Source organism: Falco biarmicus, chromosome 1, assembly GCF_023638135.1.
Source record: "Falco biarmicus isolate bFalBia1 chromosome 1, bFalBia1.pri, whole genome shotgun sequence".
NCBI classification, from domain to species: domain Eukaryota; kingdom Metazoa; phylum Chordata; class Aves; order Falconiformes; family Falconidae; genus Falco; species Falco biarmicus.
In genome coordinates this window covers 12,185,707-12,203,089 of record NC_079288.1, presented here as the reverse complement: position 1 = coordinate 12,203,089, position 17,383 = coordinate 12,185,707, and the positions used below count along the sequence as shown (strand labels likewise).

The window sequence follows — 17,383 nt, the reverse complement described above, 5'->3', positions numbered from 1 at the left end:
TCTGAATGTGCCCTTTATCTTCTTTGCTTTCTAAAATCCCAGAAAAATACCCTAATCAACCAACTGTGGTAGGCTTTTGAAGGTACATCCAGTATTTGGAAGCCTTCTCAAGTAAGGATGACAGTAATTTAAAAAGATGCTTTCATCACGTTATACTAATTGAATTTGCACTTCATTTGCACTCCAGGGTATCCGCATAACTAAATTACTAGTGGAAGCGTGTATATAGTAATGTGATTGACTACAGCATTGCATTCAGCAAAACCTTGTGTTCATGCAGTGCTCACCCCTGGATTTCAGGGGGATTTCATAAGTGCCTTGCATCCTAATGCAGGGTACTATGCAGGTGTGTTATTAGCAGTTGTGTTATGTTCTTTTCACCTCCATTTTATTGGCTGAACTAATTTTTATTAAAAGTATGTATTCATAATAAGGTGATAGAATACATTAAGCTGGTTTTAGTAGCAGCTGTGTCAAGCTGTGTAAGGCTGTAATGGGAGCAAAATTATTATTTAGTGTACTTATAGTTATTTAGTTTATTATGAAAACATATTTTCAAAATAGCTTAATGATTAAAACACTTCACCAGGAATTAGAGGATCTGGGTCCAAGGCCTCATGGCCTTGATGCACTTGAATTCACTGCTTTCACATCCCAAACCAGTTCTTCAATGAACGAACATAGTTCTTCTGAGATGAGGTCACTGTTTCATCTTCTTGAAGTTAGACTGTTAGATAGGCAGGAACACAGAAGTCCCGGGACAGACAGAGAGATAAGATACAGGAGTCTAAGTCTGTAACATGCTGAGTCGGAAACTCCCTGGGGAGGAAGAGGAAGTCTGGATTCTGGTTCCTGCTCTAAGGAGTTTTTGAATTTCAAGTGAAGTTTAGAAATGCCAAGACCCAAGACATCCTGTTTTCCAAAGTAATTTACTTTTCATAGGGCAAAGGAGCTGGAGTTTGATTCATGAATTCTCTTTTCTGTCTGTTCAGTGACTTGGTTGCAGTAGGAGGAGATGAGGCTTATCCTTATCTTGTTTCTAGTCTGGAGGTTAGGGCACTCCTTTGAGAAGGTAAGGTTTAAACTCCTTTGGGCTGAGAAAGGCTCTAGGAACCAGTTCATCTGCTTCACAGGTTACTTCCCTTCCCTGCGCTATTGTGCAAAAGGCAGCTTTCTCCTTGCTGCTCTGTTATAAACCAAACCACCCCTCCCCAAATCCTCATTGTTCTGTTGCTGAGCACAATAGATAACGACTTTGAAGGCAATTCAGGTGATCGTATGTCTGCTCGCAGTTTCCTGTGTTGACTGTATTTAATATTCCTTGTTAGCTAGCGCTTGGTACAGTTACCCATTGAACGTGTAGATGTATAAAGTAACCTGATACAGGCTCAGCGTGCATCCTTCTTTAAGCGCTATGAATTGTACTTTGTGGGCTTTCCCATGTACCTTGTTTCCTTTGATTGCACTGAGAACAAAGTTTCTTAATTTAGCCTGAATCTCTGCTGCAGCAGGCCCCTGATTGTTAGGTGCTGAGAATACTAAATTGGATAAGAGAAGCAGGTGCCCTATCTGGAGCTTGGCTGGCACTGATGGTGGCTGCGTATAGTTTTATGGAAGTAAAGTAGTGAACCTCTTTGGCTTTGAGATGGGTAAAAATGCATCCCTCATCCCATCCATTGTGTTAAATAACAGGTGTTTGACCTTTTTAAATATTTAAAAAAAAAAAAAAAAAGCACCCTGATGATTACACTTTACGGGCCTGGCTGATAACAGTGCAGTAGGGACCAACTGTTGATTTGCACCGGTTTTCAGATTTGCAGAATAGCTGTTCTTAGTGAGAGAGGTGGAGAATCTTGTACTTATTTCAGCTTTTTTTGCTAATTCTAATGGAAATAATTTTTACATGGGACCTTTGGAAACTTTGTTGCTTTACGATTAGGATGACAAATCTCTAGAATCCAAGTTTATATATTGTTTTGAAGTGGAAGTGAAATTCTGGGTCAGAGCCTTGCACAGAAACAGAAAGGCTAAACATATGATGGTTTGAATTCTTCTCACCCTCAGTGATCTAGGAAAATATCAGTTAGAGAATTGTTTTTAGGAACTGCAACTAGTTTGGATAGCAGGAAAAATTAGTTTTCATTGAGTCATAATGTTAGTAACTGAAGTGTTTTGGTTTTTTTCTGTCACAGATTTATTGTCCGCCCTGATGTCAGGCAAAAAAGGATGGCAGACTTCCTGGACTGGACACTTTCGATGTTATCTAAATCCTCCTTCCAGACCATGGAGGGGACTGTTGTTACGAATGGCATGCTCCAGGCCCTGGTAAATACTGTTTTTCCTTTAAAAGATAGATAATTGCATTTATGATCTGCTATGGTAGACCTTTAATAGCAAATGCACAGAGATGTTCCTGTTCATTAAAAAAGGATAAGATAACACACAGCTAGAATTTCTTCCACAACAGTTTTGAAGATGTAACTTCCTGTGCATGTATATTTTCTTTAAGTATTATTGTCATCACCGAATGCAAATGAAGTTGCCAGCATAGATACTGATAAATAACTCTCAAAAATGCTTTAAAATATCTGATTGTGCATCAGTAGTCATTTCATAATTCACTTTGGGTTGGTTTTGCTTGATTTTTTTTTTTTTTTTTTCCCTTCTGCTTTGAACTAAACCCTTGAAATAAATTAAGAAATTGGAACTGTACAAAATGAAGAGGCTGGGCTTCTGAAACTGTAGTGGTCTTTCCTAGACTTTACAGAATTGGTAACCAAAATGCAAGTGATTCTTGAAAGTTGCATCCATTCTTCTTCAACTGAAATATTGTTCTCATTAGTTTTAATAAGGCATACTAAACTTGTTAGACAGTGTCCTCCAATAGTCTGAAAAAATGCACCGTTTCCCATGTTTTTGCTTGCTAATCTGAGTAAGTTTTTTGTTAATGCTCCTTACCTTGTGGAGTAGCAATAGTTTATGACTCAAAAGATCTGAATTCTTAGTTTGGATTTTAAAATTTATATACTATGCATGGAAAAAAATCTGTAATACCTGAACCACTACTATATGATAGCACTCCTCTTGTACATTATAAGAATATCTTTTTATAAAAGCTTTCTTGCAATTTTACACCCTTAAAAGTGTTGGTGTGCATTTTGAAATACCGGAATAACAGTTTTTGTATCTGTTCCACTTACTGATGTCCAAATGTACTTGTGTGGAACGGGACAGTTTGTGTGGCTGGGTGGAGTCGGTCCTTCTTGTTTTTGTTGTTGACCAGAGTTGAGGTAGTGCAAGCAAAGAAAGATGACATGCTTTTTTACAGTCTTTGCACAGGTTTAAGGATTTGCTGGTGTTTGTATGAGTTTCTGTAATTTGCATAAATTTGCAGCTTTTTTAAAATAATTGCTATGAGGACTTGTATGCCGTACGTTACTAAACATCAAAGCAAAGTTCTGGAACAAGTGTGTGTGGTGTGTGGTTTTTGTTTTGTGTGGGGTTTTTTCCATTTTTTTTTTTTTTTTTTTTCCCCTCTAGCAGCTCTTCCAAATCAGAAGATACAAGAAATAATCTATATTTAGAATGACTTAGGACTTGCTGTTTAAGCAGGAGGAAGCAATATTTGTATGCATTGCAGTATGTTTCAAAAGACAGAATGATGTTTCATCATTTTATTGTCAGATCTGGAAAGGGAGACTGACTGCCATTCTGCATGCATGATGAGACCTGTAGGATGTATAATACATTAGTGTTTTGTCATAATTCCTTTGAGTTTGGCTTTGGCTCTATCCACCTGTTCATTAGTGCATACTAAGCGAAACAGGTGAATACTTAACAAGTAGAATCGAAACTAGAACGTGATACAATATACCTGGAAGCAGAAGCCTGCCTTCTTGCATTTATATGATTTCTTTTCTCCTCTGTGAGGTAGGAGAAGGTATTTATCAGCCCAGTGTTATTTGTGTCCTACAGCTCGTAACACCTGTTGCAGTTGGTAGGTATGAGCAGACTGAATTTTTAAAGTCTTCTTGTGTTCAGTCTTCAATTTTTAGTTTCAGTTACTACAATGAATTATATCATTAGGGAATAAAGATTTCCAGAATGATACATATGTAGGTATGTGTATACAGACATACATAAGTGGCATAGGAAATATTTATTTCAAGAGTTTAATATTAATAATTTTGTAACACAGTTGTAACAACAGAATGTTATTAAACCAAAAATATCTGCTGAAAATAAAAGCAGTCTTTAAAACAAGTTTACATGTAACATTTTCTCTGAAACAGCCAAGATTCTAGCAGTCTGTACATAAACATAATAAACAATTGCTAAGTGTGTAAAGCAGAACACATCCTATGAGAGACAACTAAAACTTGTGTCAGCAAGCTCAAAATTCTTTGCCCTTGGATTCCTCCAGCAATTTGTTACTTCAGGAGTCAAACTGTAGTTGCCTGGCCATTTCTCACTGAACAAGCAGGAGAAAAAAAGACCATTTTTCAGTGTCCAGGCAGTACAGCAAGGCAGCTTTTGGGAAAGTGGTAGGTTTCGGGGATGTAACCCACCAGGGTGGGGATAAAAAAATCTTTCACTTCATCAGATCAGTTTAGGGCTGCCCCCTAACAGTGGATTTCAGTCAGGTTATGGTACTATACTGCTTATGGTCTGCATTTAGGAAATAGCTTGTAGTGAAATTGGCATGGCAAAACTGCTTGAAAAAGACCTGAAACTCTTGCATTTCAATGAACTGAAACTGCAAGTTAGGTACACGATGAGTGCTTCGACGTTGCTGCACTTTGATCTGCCTCTTCGTGGCCTTAAGTCTTGGTGATTAGGTATGCTACTGTTTAATCTAACTCAGCGTTATGTGTAGAACAAGTACTACTGTTTCATGGTTCTTGTTGAAACACGCAGCCTGCATTACATATTTTAATTCCACTGATGCTTTTTTCTTTTTTTTCTTTACACCTGTCGTCAGTAATATATCATTTCACAACAGGTGTGCACTAGCAAGAATCTTTCCTTACAGTATTTCAGATTTGGTTTTTAAAACTGCCCTCTTTTGTTGCAACTAACGTTGCAGTATTGAATTAAATTCACTTTTATGCTTGGATACTTTGTATATCTGAAGGATTATAAATGTTGGATTAATTAGAAATTACTACATTTTTTTTATACATTTGTTTACTTGAAGGAAACTTCTAACCTGTTTCAAGAATCTGCATTTTAAATTCTCTTGGTCTGGAGGTTTGCTTTTAAACCTGCCATTATATCAAACAGCTTTTTAGTTATTGCTGCAGGGTGTAGCACTCCCAGTTCTTGCGTGACAGAGATGTCATCATGTTGAGGTAGCCTTGGGCATTGAAACTTATTAAACCTTATTTGTTTTATAAGTGATTCAGTATACAAGTGTGAGTAATAATTAAAAAAAATAAAACGCCCTACACAGTGATCTGATGAAACTCGAGAGTCTTAAGAACAGGGCATTTCCCTGAGCTGTCTCTAATGCAAAAGTTATTTAGCAATAGCTACATGCTTATGTAAATTTTGCTCCAGGGAAGAAAGAACTCTCTAAGTCTATTCTTTCAGACCCAGAGGCACAAAAATAGATTATTTCCAAACAGAATGTTTCCCAAGTCTCAATATTTTTGGCATTCTCGAAGAATTAGAGATGCTAGGATTGTCTGTTGGCGTTATTTTTTTAAAAAGGTGTTGTTGCTTAGTGGTTTTGTGATAAAGGTATAAAAAAAGCAGTGTTGATGTAAGAAGAAGAAAAAAATTCTTACGTCTGCAGGTACCAAGGGCACTGACCTCTTTCGGGTTATCCTGTATCTCCTCTCTGCATGGCCACAGAGTATTCTAATGTGGCCTTGTCTGATACTTCCCAGTTCTTTCCTTCTCACCAGAAGTACCGTGGTTAGTTGAGGGTTCAGAAGTTCTGTTACAGTAAGACAGGTCCTTTTTCCTGTTAGCATATAGTGCTGTCTCAAGCTGCTATTATTATTTTTTTTTCTTCTAAGTATTTAAAATCTGGGGTTTTGGATAATCTTGTTAAGATAGAAAGGAGCTGTTTCTGTTGGATCTCTGTGTGTTAGTCTAAACTTCTTAGACTTTCAGCTGATAATTTAACTGAAGATCTCATGAAAACTGAACTCCTTTTGCCACCCATTTAACTGGGCTCTGTGTGGAGGTTTGACCTGGCAGATACGTGACCCACAAAGGAGTACTATTTGCGTTGAAGACACAGTAAGAACAAGGGATTTAAGTGATCTGTTTTACCATTAGCTGCACATACGATGCATTAAATATTCTCTGCTTCGCAGTGAACTTACTCTGACAGCACGTCCTCCCTCCCCTTGTTTACCTCCCCACATCTGGCCTGGAGGCAGGGATGGCTGATAGCTTTGCCTGGGCCTGGATATTGTGTGACTACTAGGGGGTGCTCCAGAGTAATGAAAGATACGATTTTCTGCTCTTCCCACAGAGCTGAAATTATCCTCCCCGATCCCTGACTGGGCTGGTTACAACCAGGGGGTAGATTCAGAGTTGTGTCTCCTGCTCGGCAGGAAGATACACTTGCTACCAAACAGTCAGGCCACCCTTAATGGTGATTTGTATAGCTTGGGGAACATGTCCTGGAGATGATCCCGATTGATATATCTCATGAAGGTCGGGCCTAAACTGGGTTATGCAGACAATTGGAAGGTGTGGTGTGTTTCTTCTGTGATTACTAAGAAACTAGGCTTTGTTTTCCTTGCACCATGCTATTTCTAAAGCAAAACCAGACTTGACAGTCGTCATTGCTTGCACACCACTGATTTTCTCTAATTTGTAGGTGGCTTAATTATTTATAAGAGATGGAGTCACATACTTTTCAACAGTTCAACAGGTTGGGTAACTTGTTGTATGCTGTATGTCCTCATTAAAGTGAAGAGACCATGGCGTAACTTTGATTGCCTGGATACTCTAACAGGCAGGCTCCTTACTTTCAGTATGGTTAGTTGCTGACACTAAAACGTCTATGCAGGTGGCAAACCAAGCTTATTAATTATTTTGTTTGTATCAGATTTTTTGAAATGGTGTGCCTTGGATGTTTTTCTTCCTTCAAGGCAGGAAGTTTAAGCTGCATATTGTAATGGCGATTCATCCTTTTTTCTCTTCTAGGTTTTTTTTTTTCCAGGTTTTCTGTTCATGCATCATGTACTTTTCAGTATAACCCCTGTAAGCTCTAGGTTTGCAAGGTTTTTCTGAGACAGCAGCTTTGCCTTACATGTGTGACTGTTTGTAGCATGTGCTGGAAGAAGTTATGTACCCTTTCCCCCTTCCACTACCCCAAAGGCCAACATCAGTTAGTCCTCTTTTATTTCCTGTGGACAATATAGCTACCAAGCTTAAAAGTTTGGGAAATTTTGGCTTGGGAATGCTTTTGCATGCTTTGACTCATAAAGAAGTAATGAAAACTTCTTTTCTTGACTTCTCTACAATTGGAGAAAACCCCCAGATACTGGATTTCCTGCTGTGTTGAATACCTGTAGAGTAGTTCTCAACAGTTCGACTATTACCCATTTACTTCTGTAAAAATAGTTTTAAAATGGCTGTTGAACTTTTCTTTGATACAGAGAAATACCTGGTGGATCACTTGCTGAAACACAGTCGTCTGGTAGAGGGTTGTATCTGACCTGCAATGTATATTTTTGTGCAAATAGAGCTTTCTTCCCTTTCAGACATTTGGCATTTGCAGCTGTGTTCATTCCAAAATCAGTAGGTAATGTATTTTATTGAACAAAACCTATGTAAATATTAAGGCAAATTTTTAGTTATTAATTTAAACACAGTAGATACGGTGTTCTTTGGTTAATTTTTACTTCCCCTAAAAACTTGTGTTGATAAAATAAAATCCCTTAATCCATCTCAATTGGTTTACAGCAGTTGCTGTGATGATTTTAACATCTGAAAGGATATTACAAATCCTTGCATTCTGTTTGAGAACAGATGTTCTGTGTTGAACATTAGATACCAAACCAGCTTATTTTAAGTACACAGTGAAACTGCTGTAGGGAAACAGTGTATGTTTCACTTTTTTGTTTGGAAAATAATAGAAATGGTTGTGAAATGGAATTTGTCAAGTTCACTGTTCTAAGTGGATTCATAGGTGTGTGAGGCTGTTTTCTTGCTTTTTTCTAGAAAAGCATTAAAGTTTTCTTGTGTAATATTTGAAGAGTTTTGTCGTTTCCTGATGGTGTCTTGGTTAATTTCTTCCCACATCTTGCTTCGAGGTGGTACCTTCTAGTTACGTTTTTCCTGAGTAGTCAGAACTGAATTCAAATTTGGCCTTAAGGATGTGAAAACTCATGGAGAAACTTGTAGAAAGGTGCCAAATTTAGGAACTACATAAGACTGAAAACATGTAGATGTTCTGAGGAGTCTATTGCAGGAGCTCCTGGGCAGTATTCTGAGAAGTGTGAGTGTAGATATCCAAATGCATTTGTCCAGGAGCATTCCCAAGGGTATATTTAAAAAGCTGTTTCTTTACATTATCGCTGCTTCAGGCATTATACTGTGTTTTGTTTGAATATGCTTGAATATAATCCTAATAATTTAGAGGCCACCTGTGTGTGTGTTTGCTCTTAACTGGTCTTTTATACAGAAAGAAGTAATTGTGAAGATGAGGCACTGCAGAAATGCTGTAGTGTCTCCTAGCATCTGCTACAAACTCGCAAACTTTGTGAAGAAACCATTTGATAGATTTTTTTAAAGCAGAACACAGGAAAAAAGTGATGAAGAGAGGAGCTTCTGCATGTTTCAGCAGAGGTAGAAAAACTTTAGAGGTCCTGTAGTTCTGTCAATTATACCAAAGGTTTGCAGATTTTCTGTCATCTTTTCTTCAGGCTTTATAATACAACCAGATTTGTTGTATGTTAGTTGGAAATATTTTTGTTTTGGATACTGATATGGTATATTGATAAAAGTTATGCTGTATTTATACTGTTTGTGTTGGTAGTTATTTCTGTTAGCTGTTCTTCTGAGTCTGAAGCACTTCTGTAGCATTACTGAAGTAAGCCTTACAATTGCCTAGTTACTCATGAAAGCATTAAAAATCTTAAATAATCCAATATTTATTATGAAACTTTCCTATACAGTTTGTAGTATGGCTGATCAGAAGTGCTAATTTAGGATCCTAAAATGCACTTTAGTAACAAAACAAAATAGAATGGGTACATAGCCTAAAGGTGTTTTTATTGCCTTTGTTGCTCTTAACCACACCTGCAGTATGGGAGGCATGTGTGTGTTTGGTATGTGTGAGAAAGTACATATTTTTAAGGTAAGTCTGTTCTTGTTCAACTCCTAGGCATATTTATTAAGGAAGATTTTTTTTTTTTTTTTCTGGTGGATGACAAAGAAAAATAAGCAACTGAACACAGTAGTTTTGAACCATACTAAGTGAACTGGGGAAACTTTCCATGTGTAACAATTTTGTCAGGTGTTAGTAGTCCATTGGTTTCACTGTAGTGCTTGGGTCTTCATCTTACTGGGCTATTTGGTTGTATATAAAATTGTTTTGGAAACTTTTTGCTCTTTGCTTCTTTAAATCCCTCATCTCAGGAATTAAAGTTTGCCTGTTGGAGGTATGTTTGTAGCAGATTTGCACTCAGAGATTTCTGTAACTGGTTTTGTTTAATATGGAGTTCTCAAAAGCTGTTGGAGAAACAGAGTAAAATACTCAGTAGTTGAGCCTGTACTGCGTCCTGTCTGTCAGTGTGCGGTTACTACTAATAACAGCTTGCTCACATGTGTCTGCCTGTCCTGCTTCTCAGCGATGACCAAAGGGTTGGTGTGTACTGTGCGCTGGGGTGTCCAAGTCATGATCAAGGCTTGTTCAGTTTGGGGCATTCAGTGTCAGGAATCCCAAAGAGGATACAGCGTTCTCCTGGTTCTTCTACCTTTATTCACGTTCTACACATTCTGCTTCACTTTTTAGAGGTTCAAAGCAACGTGAGCTGTTGGAGATAATAGCTGCTGTGGTTGCACCTGCATTGAGCTTGTGTGACCAAGCACTGAGCTGGGTGGTTCAGAGGCTGAGCTGGCTAAAAACTAGTGGCTTTTTTCCCCCCTTTTTCCCTTCCTTTCTTGCACTCTCTTCTTTTTGTGTTCCCTGCCCGCCCCCCTCCCTTCTCTCTTGAGTTTTTTTTGGCCAACTTGGCTCCCTGAATTTGTGGCCTGTGTGATTGTATGGATGGGAGGAGAGCGCTGCGTTTACAGTATCCTTACTTTACAAAGTAGTAAAACTGCAAACTGCTCCCTAAGATTCTTTTCATTCTATGCTATTTAAATTATTAAACACTAAAGATTATTGCAAGAACATTAAAAGTCATTTTAGAATTACATGCTTGATATATTGTCTCTTAGACTCTTTATATTTTCATGTCTCTTTTCCCTATTTTAATTGTAGGCACAGTTATTTAAACATGGCAAAAGAGAAGATTGTTTACCATATGGTAAGTTTGTAATATCCTGATTTCTGTCTTTAAAGCCATTCCAATAAAAAAAAAAAAAGAAAGAAAGATTAAACTGATGACAAGTGGTACTGTAAAGAATGAAATCAACAGGGAAGTTAGAAAGCATGCAAAATGAGGGGGGAAAAAAGAAGGGATGACAGTGAGGGAGGAGCAGACACCACTGGGGAATGCTGTGTTTGAACAGCTTACCAAAGAATTTGGCAGGTGATCCCATTGGCTATTGCTGTAATACAGGAGCTGAACACAGAACACACAAACTGTAAGATGTAGAAAATATTTTTTAAAACTCATTAGAACAGGAACTGGTTCTATAGATGTTACTGCTGAAAATTTTGCAGAAAATCTTCAAGTTTTAACATAAGCACCCAAGTATCAATAACCTGCTGTGTAGATGACCCAGCTGGAATCGTGTAGTGATGCTGTCAAAATGAAAAAGCTTTTAGTGGAAAGAGATTATAATGGATGCAATTAGGGATAGACAGGTACCCAAAAGGAGAGCAAGGAAGTTTCTGAACAGTGTAGCTGCATGCTGGAATTACATTCATCTCATGGTGAACCCTGGAATATGGTCAAGACTGTCTGCAAAATACTAGTTTGTTTTTTATTGATAGCATTAAAGAGAGGTAGGGAAGGATGGTGGCTAATGACAAAACACAGCAAAAGACCTTGTCCGTTTTATGCAGTGTATCAGAGCCCCAGAAATGGGGTTTGTGCTGTTGACAAGAATCAAGCAATGATGTAAATCACTTTACAATGTTTACGTTTTCACTTAGTGGAATTATTTTGACTTCCAAAAAGAAACTTCATAGATCTAGTGCTGGAAACACTTTTGTTCTCCCAGTTATTAAGTCTGAGATGCAGATGCTTCCTTAAAAAATACCTGAGATATGGGTAAAGGCGGAGATAAGATAGTGAAGACAGAATGGAATGGCCTATGTGCTGCATAGCTGGTCAGGAAGAAACAGAAAATATTGAGGAATGTTGTTGCATAGAAATAATGGGCAGCACTGTGGAAGCTTAAAGAGTACTAAGACTGCCAGATAAGCAGAATGATAGGCTAGATGAAATATGGTATAACACAGAATTATGTAATCCGAAAGATGAAACTGTGCAACACAGTAGTCATAATTAATATGAAAAGAACGTATTTGGCTCACAATGTTAACCTTGCTGGTAAAATGAGACGTTTTGGTCTATGGTATATAGAAAGGATATTCTATAAAGCTATGGCTCTGGTAATAGAAGAAAAAATCAGGGGCATACCAATGAATACATTTACTATATAAAAGACGGAATGCTCACGACTGAGAAGCAAATACTCAGACAGAAACTGTTTGGGATAAGAAAGTACGAGAGACAAAAAATATCAAAGATTTTTAATTATTACAGTTTGTTAACAGATCTCAGAATAAAATAGGAAAAAATTAGACAAACGTCAAAGGAATACACTGTTTAAAATCTTTTGCAACATAGAACTTAAATTAAAAATAAGCACTAGTCCTGAAGCTATTTGCATGGCTCTGTAGATATTTTAGCAATTCAAGAGTTGGCAGGACTTGGAAGAGGCTTGTATTTATATATTCTTAATTTTTTTTCTATCTGTGAATATTGATGTTTCTGCAGTCTCTTCCTCCTAAACCATTAGTCTCTCTAGCTTTTACAAGTGCAAAACGTTTGCTGGTTGCTGGAAAGTATCAAAGTAATAGTCATTACTGGCTTTACCTTTTTGTCTGCCTGTTGTGTTTTATTAATATTTTAGTATGTCAGGATAAATCATAAGGCTTTCCAAAACCTGAGGAGATTTTTAAGTCACGTCCTACAATTTCCCAGACTTTGAAACAATTGTTGAATCTTTGATGTCTTAGAATTTTGAAAACCCTAATACAAGACTGGAGCAAGAGGTTGCAGCATATTTTGGCAGCATGATTCCATATTTGCAGTGCTTATAGAATGACAGGTCCTTCAGAGCCCAAGTTGTTAGTCTCTATTAACTAATGATCAGCCTTCAAATCAATCGTTAATTCTTTCAGGGTCAAAATGTAAAAGGACTATTTTATTTGTAACAGGAATGTGTTCCTTGTGAAAATTTTGAATCCTGGAACTTTATACTAATTAATCCAAGATTCTCCTTTTGTCTGGGTGGTTTTTTTTTGGTTTTTTTTTTTTTTTTTTTTACTTTGCTGGACAAATAACTTTGTTACCTTTGATGTGCACAAATGAAAGGTTTTGTTGCTGATTGTTTACACACACACAGACTATTTCTCATGTCTAAATGTTTATGGGCATTCATAGTCATTAAAATTTCTGTGCCAGAGGAGTTAAGTTGGTGCTGCCTGAAAATAATAAATGAGAAAAGGGAACTCTTTTCTTAGTATGCAGAAAGTAACTGCAGAGCAGATGAATTAGATTTTCTGACTCATGGTTCTGTTAGACTACTGAAAATTCTTAGACCCCAAATGATACTTCAACATGTTACTTCCAGGGAGAGTTAGAGGCATAAATACTCTAAGAATCTAGATCATTATATTTTTATAGTCAAAAGTAATCCTTAAAGCAATCCTTCCTGTTGGTAGGTGAATGATATCACCACTATTTGACCAGTGTCAAAGCTACTACAAAGTAGGTAATAAGGCATTTGCATTTCAGTAATACCTTACAAATCTAAATCTTCTAAAGAACTTTCAAAACTTTACAAAGCATTGTTACTGAGATATTTTTTTAAAAAAGTTCTTCTAGCATATTTATTTTCTTTTACAGCTGCTACTGTACTTGAGTGTCTTGATAACTGCAAGCTGTCAGAAAGCAATCAGATGGTTCTTCGCAAGCTAGGGATGAAACTTGTTCAACGACTTGGACTGACATTTGTGAAACCGAAGGTAGCAAAATGGAGGTTAGTTCAAAGCTGAAACAGTAAAAAATAAAATCCAAAAGCAATCAAAAAACTTAAAAATATCTAAACCCATATATTTGATTACTGGTCTTTGGCCCTCCCAACCTCCCCTAAAAAGAGAAAGAAAGAAAAAAAATCCATGTGCTGTTTGGGAATGAACATATTCTTTATTTGCACGATTTGGAAAAAGTAGGTTTCTTCCACTGTTTAGTTTCCTGCATTTCTTTTCAATTTTGGTAGTAAACTAGTGCTGTGACAAGCCAAATCTTTTGACTGTTCATGTTGCATGTTACACAAGCGAAGCCTATTCCTATATAATGCATAACTTAGTAAAGATGGGAAGACAGTGACTTTTGTTACTGAAGTTGATGTAATACAGTTCTGTAAGAGTGAACATAAGTTTTTCCATTACATAGTTCTACCTTGATTCCATAGAAAGTTCACAGGGGAAAAGTGGTTTGCAATCCCACTTTCGTTTTGCATATTAGTCAGGTTTTGGTGTCTGGTTTTACTTATTGCCAGAAGGCAAACTCTTTTTTAGATTTCTCGCACTGATATTTTAAAATTGCAGGCTCCCTTGGTGACTATTTTTATTGTATTTCTTTTACCAAGTTTTGAGAACGTCCTTAGGCATAGAAAATTCTTTTTAGGTGGAGAGTGTACCTTGCCCAATGGCAAAAGTCAGTTTAGCATGTAAAGTATAGCTTTTGTAAGAATGTATCTACACCACAGGCTAAATATTTGACTGCACCTTGGTCAGAAAGTACTAAGCTAGCTTTAAAATTTAAAAAATACATTCTAATAAGTTGATTTTTTTTTTTGCTTTGTTTTTGGACAGGCTTTTAGGGCATGGGAATGTTGCCTCTCCCTATTGTCAGCAGTGCAAAGTAGGTTATACTGAAACAGGAAAGGGAGAGATAATGAAAAGGAACCATTTAAATAGTCTAGCTCTTCTCACCTTGGAAAAGAGACAACTGGGTCAGGAGGAAGGAGAATGAGATACTTTTCCCTTTTCTTTAAAGCAGCCACTAAATAACTCGAGAGCTGTGCACTGGGAGGTATAGGAACTGGACAAGCAGGCTTTATGACAGTATGTACCTATTTCAGCTGGAGCTCAAATCAGAAAAGTAAATTAATTGTGTCTGTTTCTTGCACAGATACCAGCGTGGCTGTCGCTCTCTGGCTGCCAATCTGCAAGCTCAGGGTTCAGTTGTGCAGAATCAAATCATACCAGTTGCTGATGATGAAGCTGCTGATGAAGAGGAATATGACATTCCAGGAGAGATTGAAAATGTTGTAGGTGTGTTAAAACTGGACAGAAAGTACCCTAATGCTTGCAAATTAAACATATACTGGAGAACATGTAATAGGGCTAAGAAAGTCATGTGGGTATCTGTGCTAACGTGAACAATTGGAAGACTATAAAATTTCAGTCTATGCAACTGATTAAAATATACTATATTTTTGTCAAATTATTTTGATTTCAGCATCTCAAGCAGAAACTCAGTACTGTAGCATTTGTTTTGGGGTTGGGGGCTGGAGTTATTGAAATGCATTTTACCAGTTTTATCCAGTAATAATGAAGAGATATCTTGAACCTTTCACAGATGGAAGGATGAGTTAAAATTCTTAATGAAACACAACACAAAAAATTGTGTTACATGAAAGCTAAAGAATTATGGCTGAAATTTTTAAGCTGTGGCAGCATCAAAGGAAGAGCGTTTTTTTATTAGTATGTGATCATAGAGCAGGTCTTCTGCTAGCTTGCTGCTGGGTGTGCTGTAAATAAATAGGCAAAAATTGCATCAGAAGATTTTGTAGCTGAATAGTTTAATGAACCACTGAAAGAAGCACTATAAGTTCCATCTTAAGTCTTCCACAGTACTTAAAATTTCAAACCAGATTTTCTCTTTTAGAAAACAATTTTGATTTTTTTTGATTTCAAGTGGTACTTCTGTGACTAATAGAAGAAATCTAGATACAAATGATTTTATTTCAGCTGAGGCCGTTGTGTTAAGAGGAAAATGAATTTTGAACATTTCAAGATATCTTCCTGTTATTAATTGAGAATAATTGTTTTTTTTAAATAAAATTATCTGCAGAGCAATTGTTGGTTGGACTGAAAGACAAAGACACTATTGTCAGGTGGTCTGCAGCAAAAGGGTAGGTTTCTTATGGTTACTCTAAACTAATAAAGTAAACAACATAGAAATACAGTCCGATATAATCAGTGTTTGATAATTTGTGTGTAATGTCAATATTCATGCTTCAGATGGCTTTAGTACAGCTTATGGTATGAAGCCATGTTTGTATCTTTTTCTGATATGAAATTGGCCTAGTCTTTAGGAAAATTTCAGATAGGATTGGAAATAAACATTCTGGGTAAGACTTGATTCGAAGGGTAAAGTAGCATTTCTTCAAGATGTGGTTTGGTTTTTTTTTCTCTTCCACATTAAAAAATGTATTTCTGTGTTAAGTTCGCTATTGTGTAGCTTTTGCTTCAAGTTTGAGATTGTTGGTTTAGGGTAATAGGGTAGCGCATTGTCATCTTGAAGTCAGACATCTTATTTTAAATTTCCAGTAATTTTTTATAGGACTTATTCATCAAATGCAGTACTGATGAGTCACTATATGCTTTTTTTTTCTCCTTTTAACTTCTATAGAATTGGTAGAATAACTGGAAGACTTCCAAAAGAATTAGCAGATGACGTGATTGGGTCTCTGTTGGACTGTTTTAGGTAAAAATCTTATTCACACTTTACATGCATCTGAAACATGTCTGCTTATGAAACAGGAGAACAACAGTTAGGAAGATAGGTCTAAAAATCTTTAAATTTTATTGTCCTTTTTCTCCCACATTTCAAAATCTTCTAAGGCACACCTTGACCCCATTCTGAAGTAATATGGAAGGACAGAATTTGAACTTTGGGAAAACAAAAATAATTAAAAAAAAGAGCACCTTAACTTGCTGCTTTAAAAATTCCTGGTGTGCTTAGGTCTTGAGTGTTTGCATCTTCAGAAACAAAGTAGGACTGGAAATGATACTCAGAAGGGTTCTGAGGATCACCAGAGATAAGAAGCAATCTCTATGTGAGGGGAGGCCAAAAGATCTAGGAAGCATGAGGAATAAATAAATGGGGTATGATAGAAGTTTACGAAATCATGAATGGCATGGAAATGAAGCAAACTAAAGTATCAGGTGGCAGGTTTGGTACTGCCAAGGAAAAGGTGGTAGTTATTCACACAGCATGGACTTAAGCTCTAAAAACTTCTTGCCACAGGATGTTGTAGATGCTAAGGAGTGTATGCTGGAACAAAAGTGTTTTCCTTTTCTGCAAACTTGTCCCTGATCTGCTAGAGTTTGGAAGTGTGTTGGCGAGTGTTGCAGTGTGCTTGTTGTTATACCGTACCCAAGGCCTGCACTGTTGGCCATGTCTGAGAGAGGCTTCTGGGCTAGCTGGGACATGGCTTTGGCCCCATAGAGCTGCTAGGATGTCCTTTTGATGCGCTTTATTGTTGGATGTCTTGTTTCTGTATCCATGTAGAGCATGTAAAGAGCTAAATTATTAAACAACTATCATGCTTTTTTTATATCAAATTGTTCATCAGGTCTGCATTGGGTACTTGAGCTTTAAGTTCTAAATTAGTGTTTTAGATTAAGCTAATAACAGAAAGAATTCCTTTATTGACAGCAAAAAATATTGGTAATGTTCAGTTCGTCACTCAGGTGTACTTGGTTTTAAAAAATTTTCTCATATTGGTTGTGAGTACAAATTTAAAATACCAGCTCAAAGGATAACCCATCAAAAAAAAGAGGTATGAAGTCTTAAAAACTTGCAAGGAAAGTATCTACTTAGCCGATACTTCCACTGTTACTGTGATTAATTTAAGAGGTGCTGTTGATCTCAATTATCCCTGGAGCTTCAAAGACCTGTACTCACTCTGTTTTCTTTCCTTGTTTTTCAAGTCATAG

The 17,383-nt window shown here is 36.9% G+C and overlaps 1 protein-coding gene across 1 annotated transcript in view; it reads left to right on the top strand.

The window, feature by feature from the left end:
* Positions 1–17,383, top strand: part of TBCD (tubulin folding cofactor D) — a 129,650-nt gene that overhangs the window by 9,236 nt on the left and 103,031 nt on the right. Inside the window, exons 8-13 of the mRNA XM_056328217.1 lie at positions 2,193–2,325; positions 10,454–10,499; positions 13,278–13,410; positions 14,568–14,710; positions 15,513–15,573; positions 16,074–16,148. Of these exons, the coding sequence (XP_056184192.1) occupies positions 2,193–2,325; positions 10,454–10,499; positions 13,278–13,410; positions 14,568–14,710; positions 15,513–15,573; positions 16,074–16,148 (591 nt within the window). The remainder of the gene's footprint in view (positions 1–2,192; positions 2,326–10,453; positions 10,500–13,277; positions 13,411–14,567; positions 14,711–15,512; positions 15,574–16,073; positions 16,149–17,383) is intronic.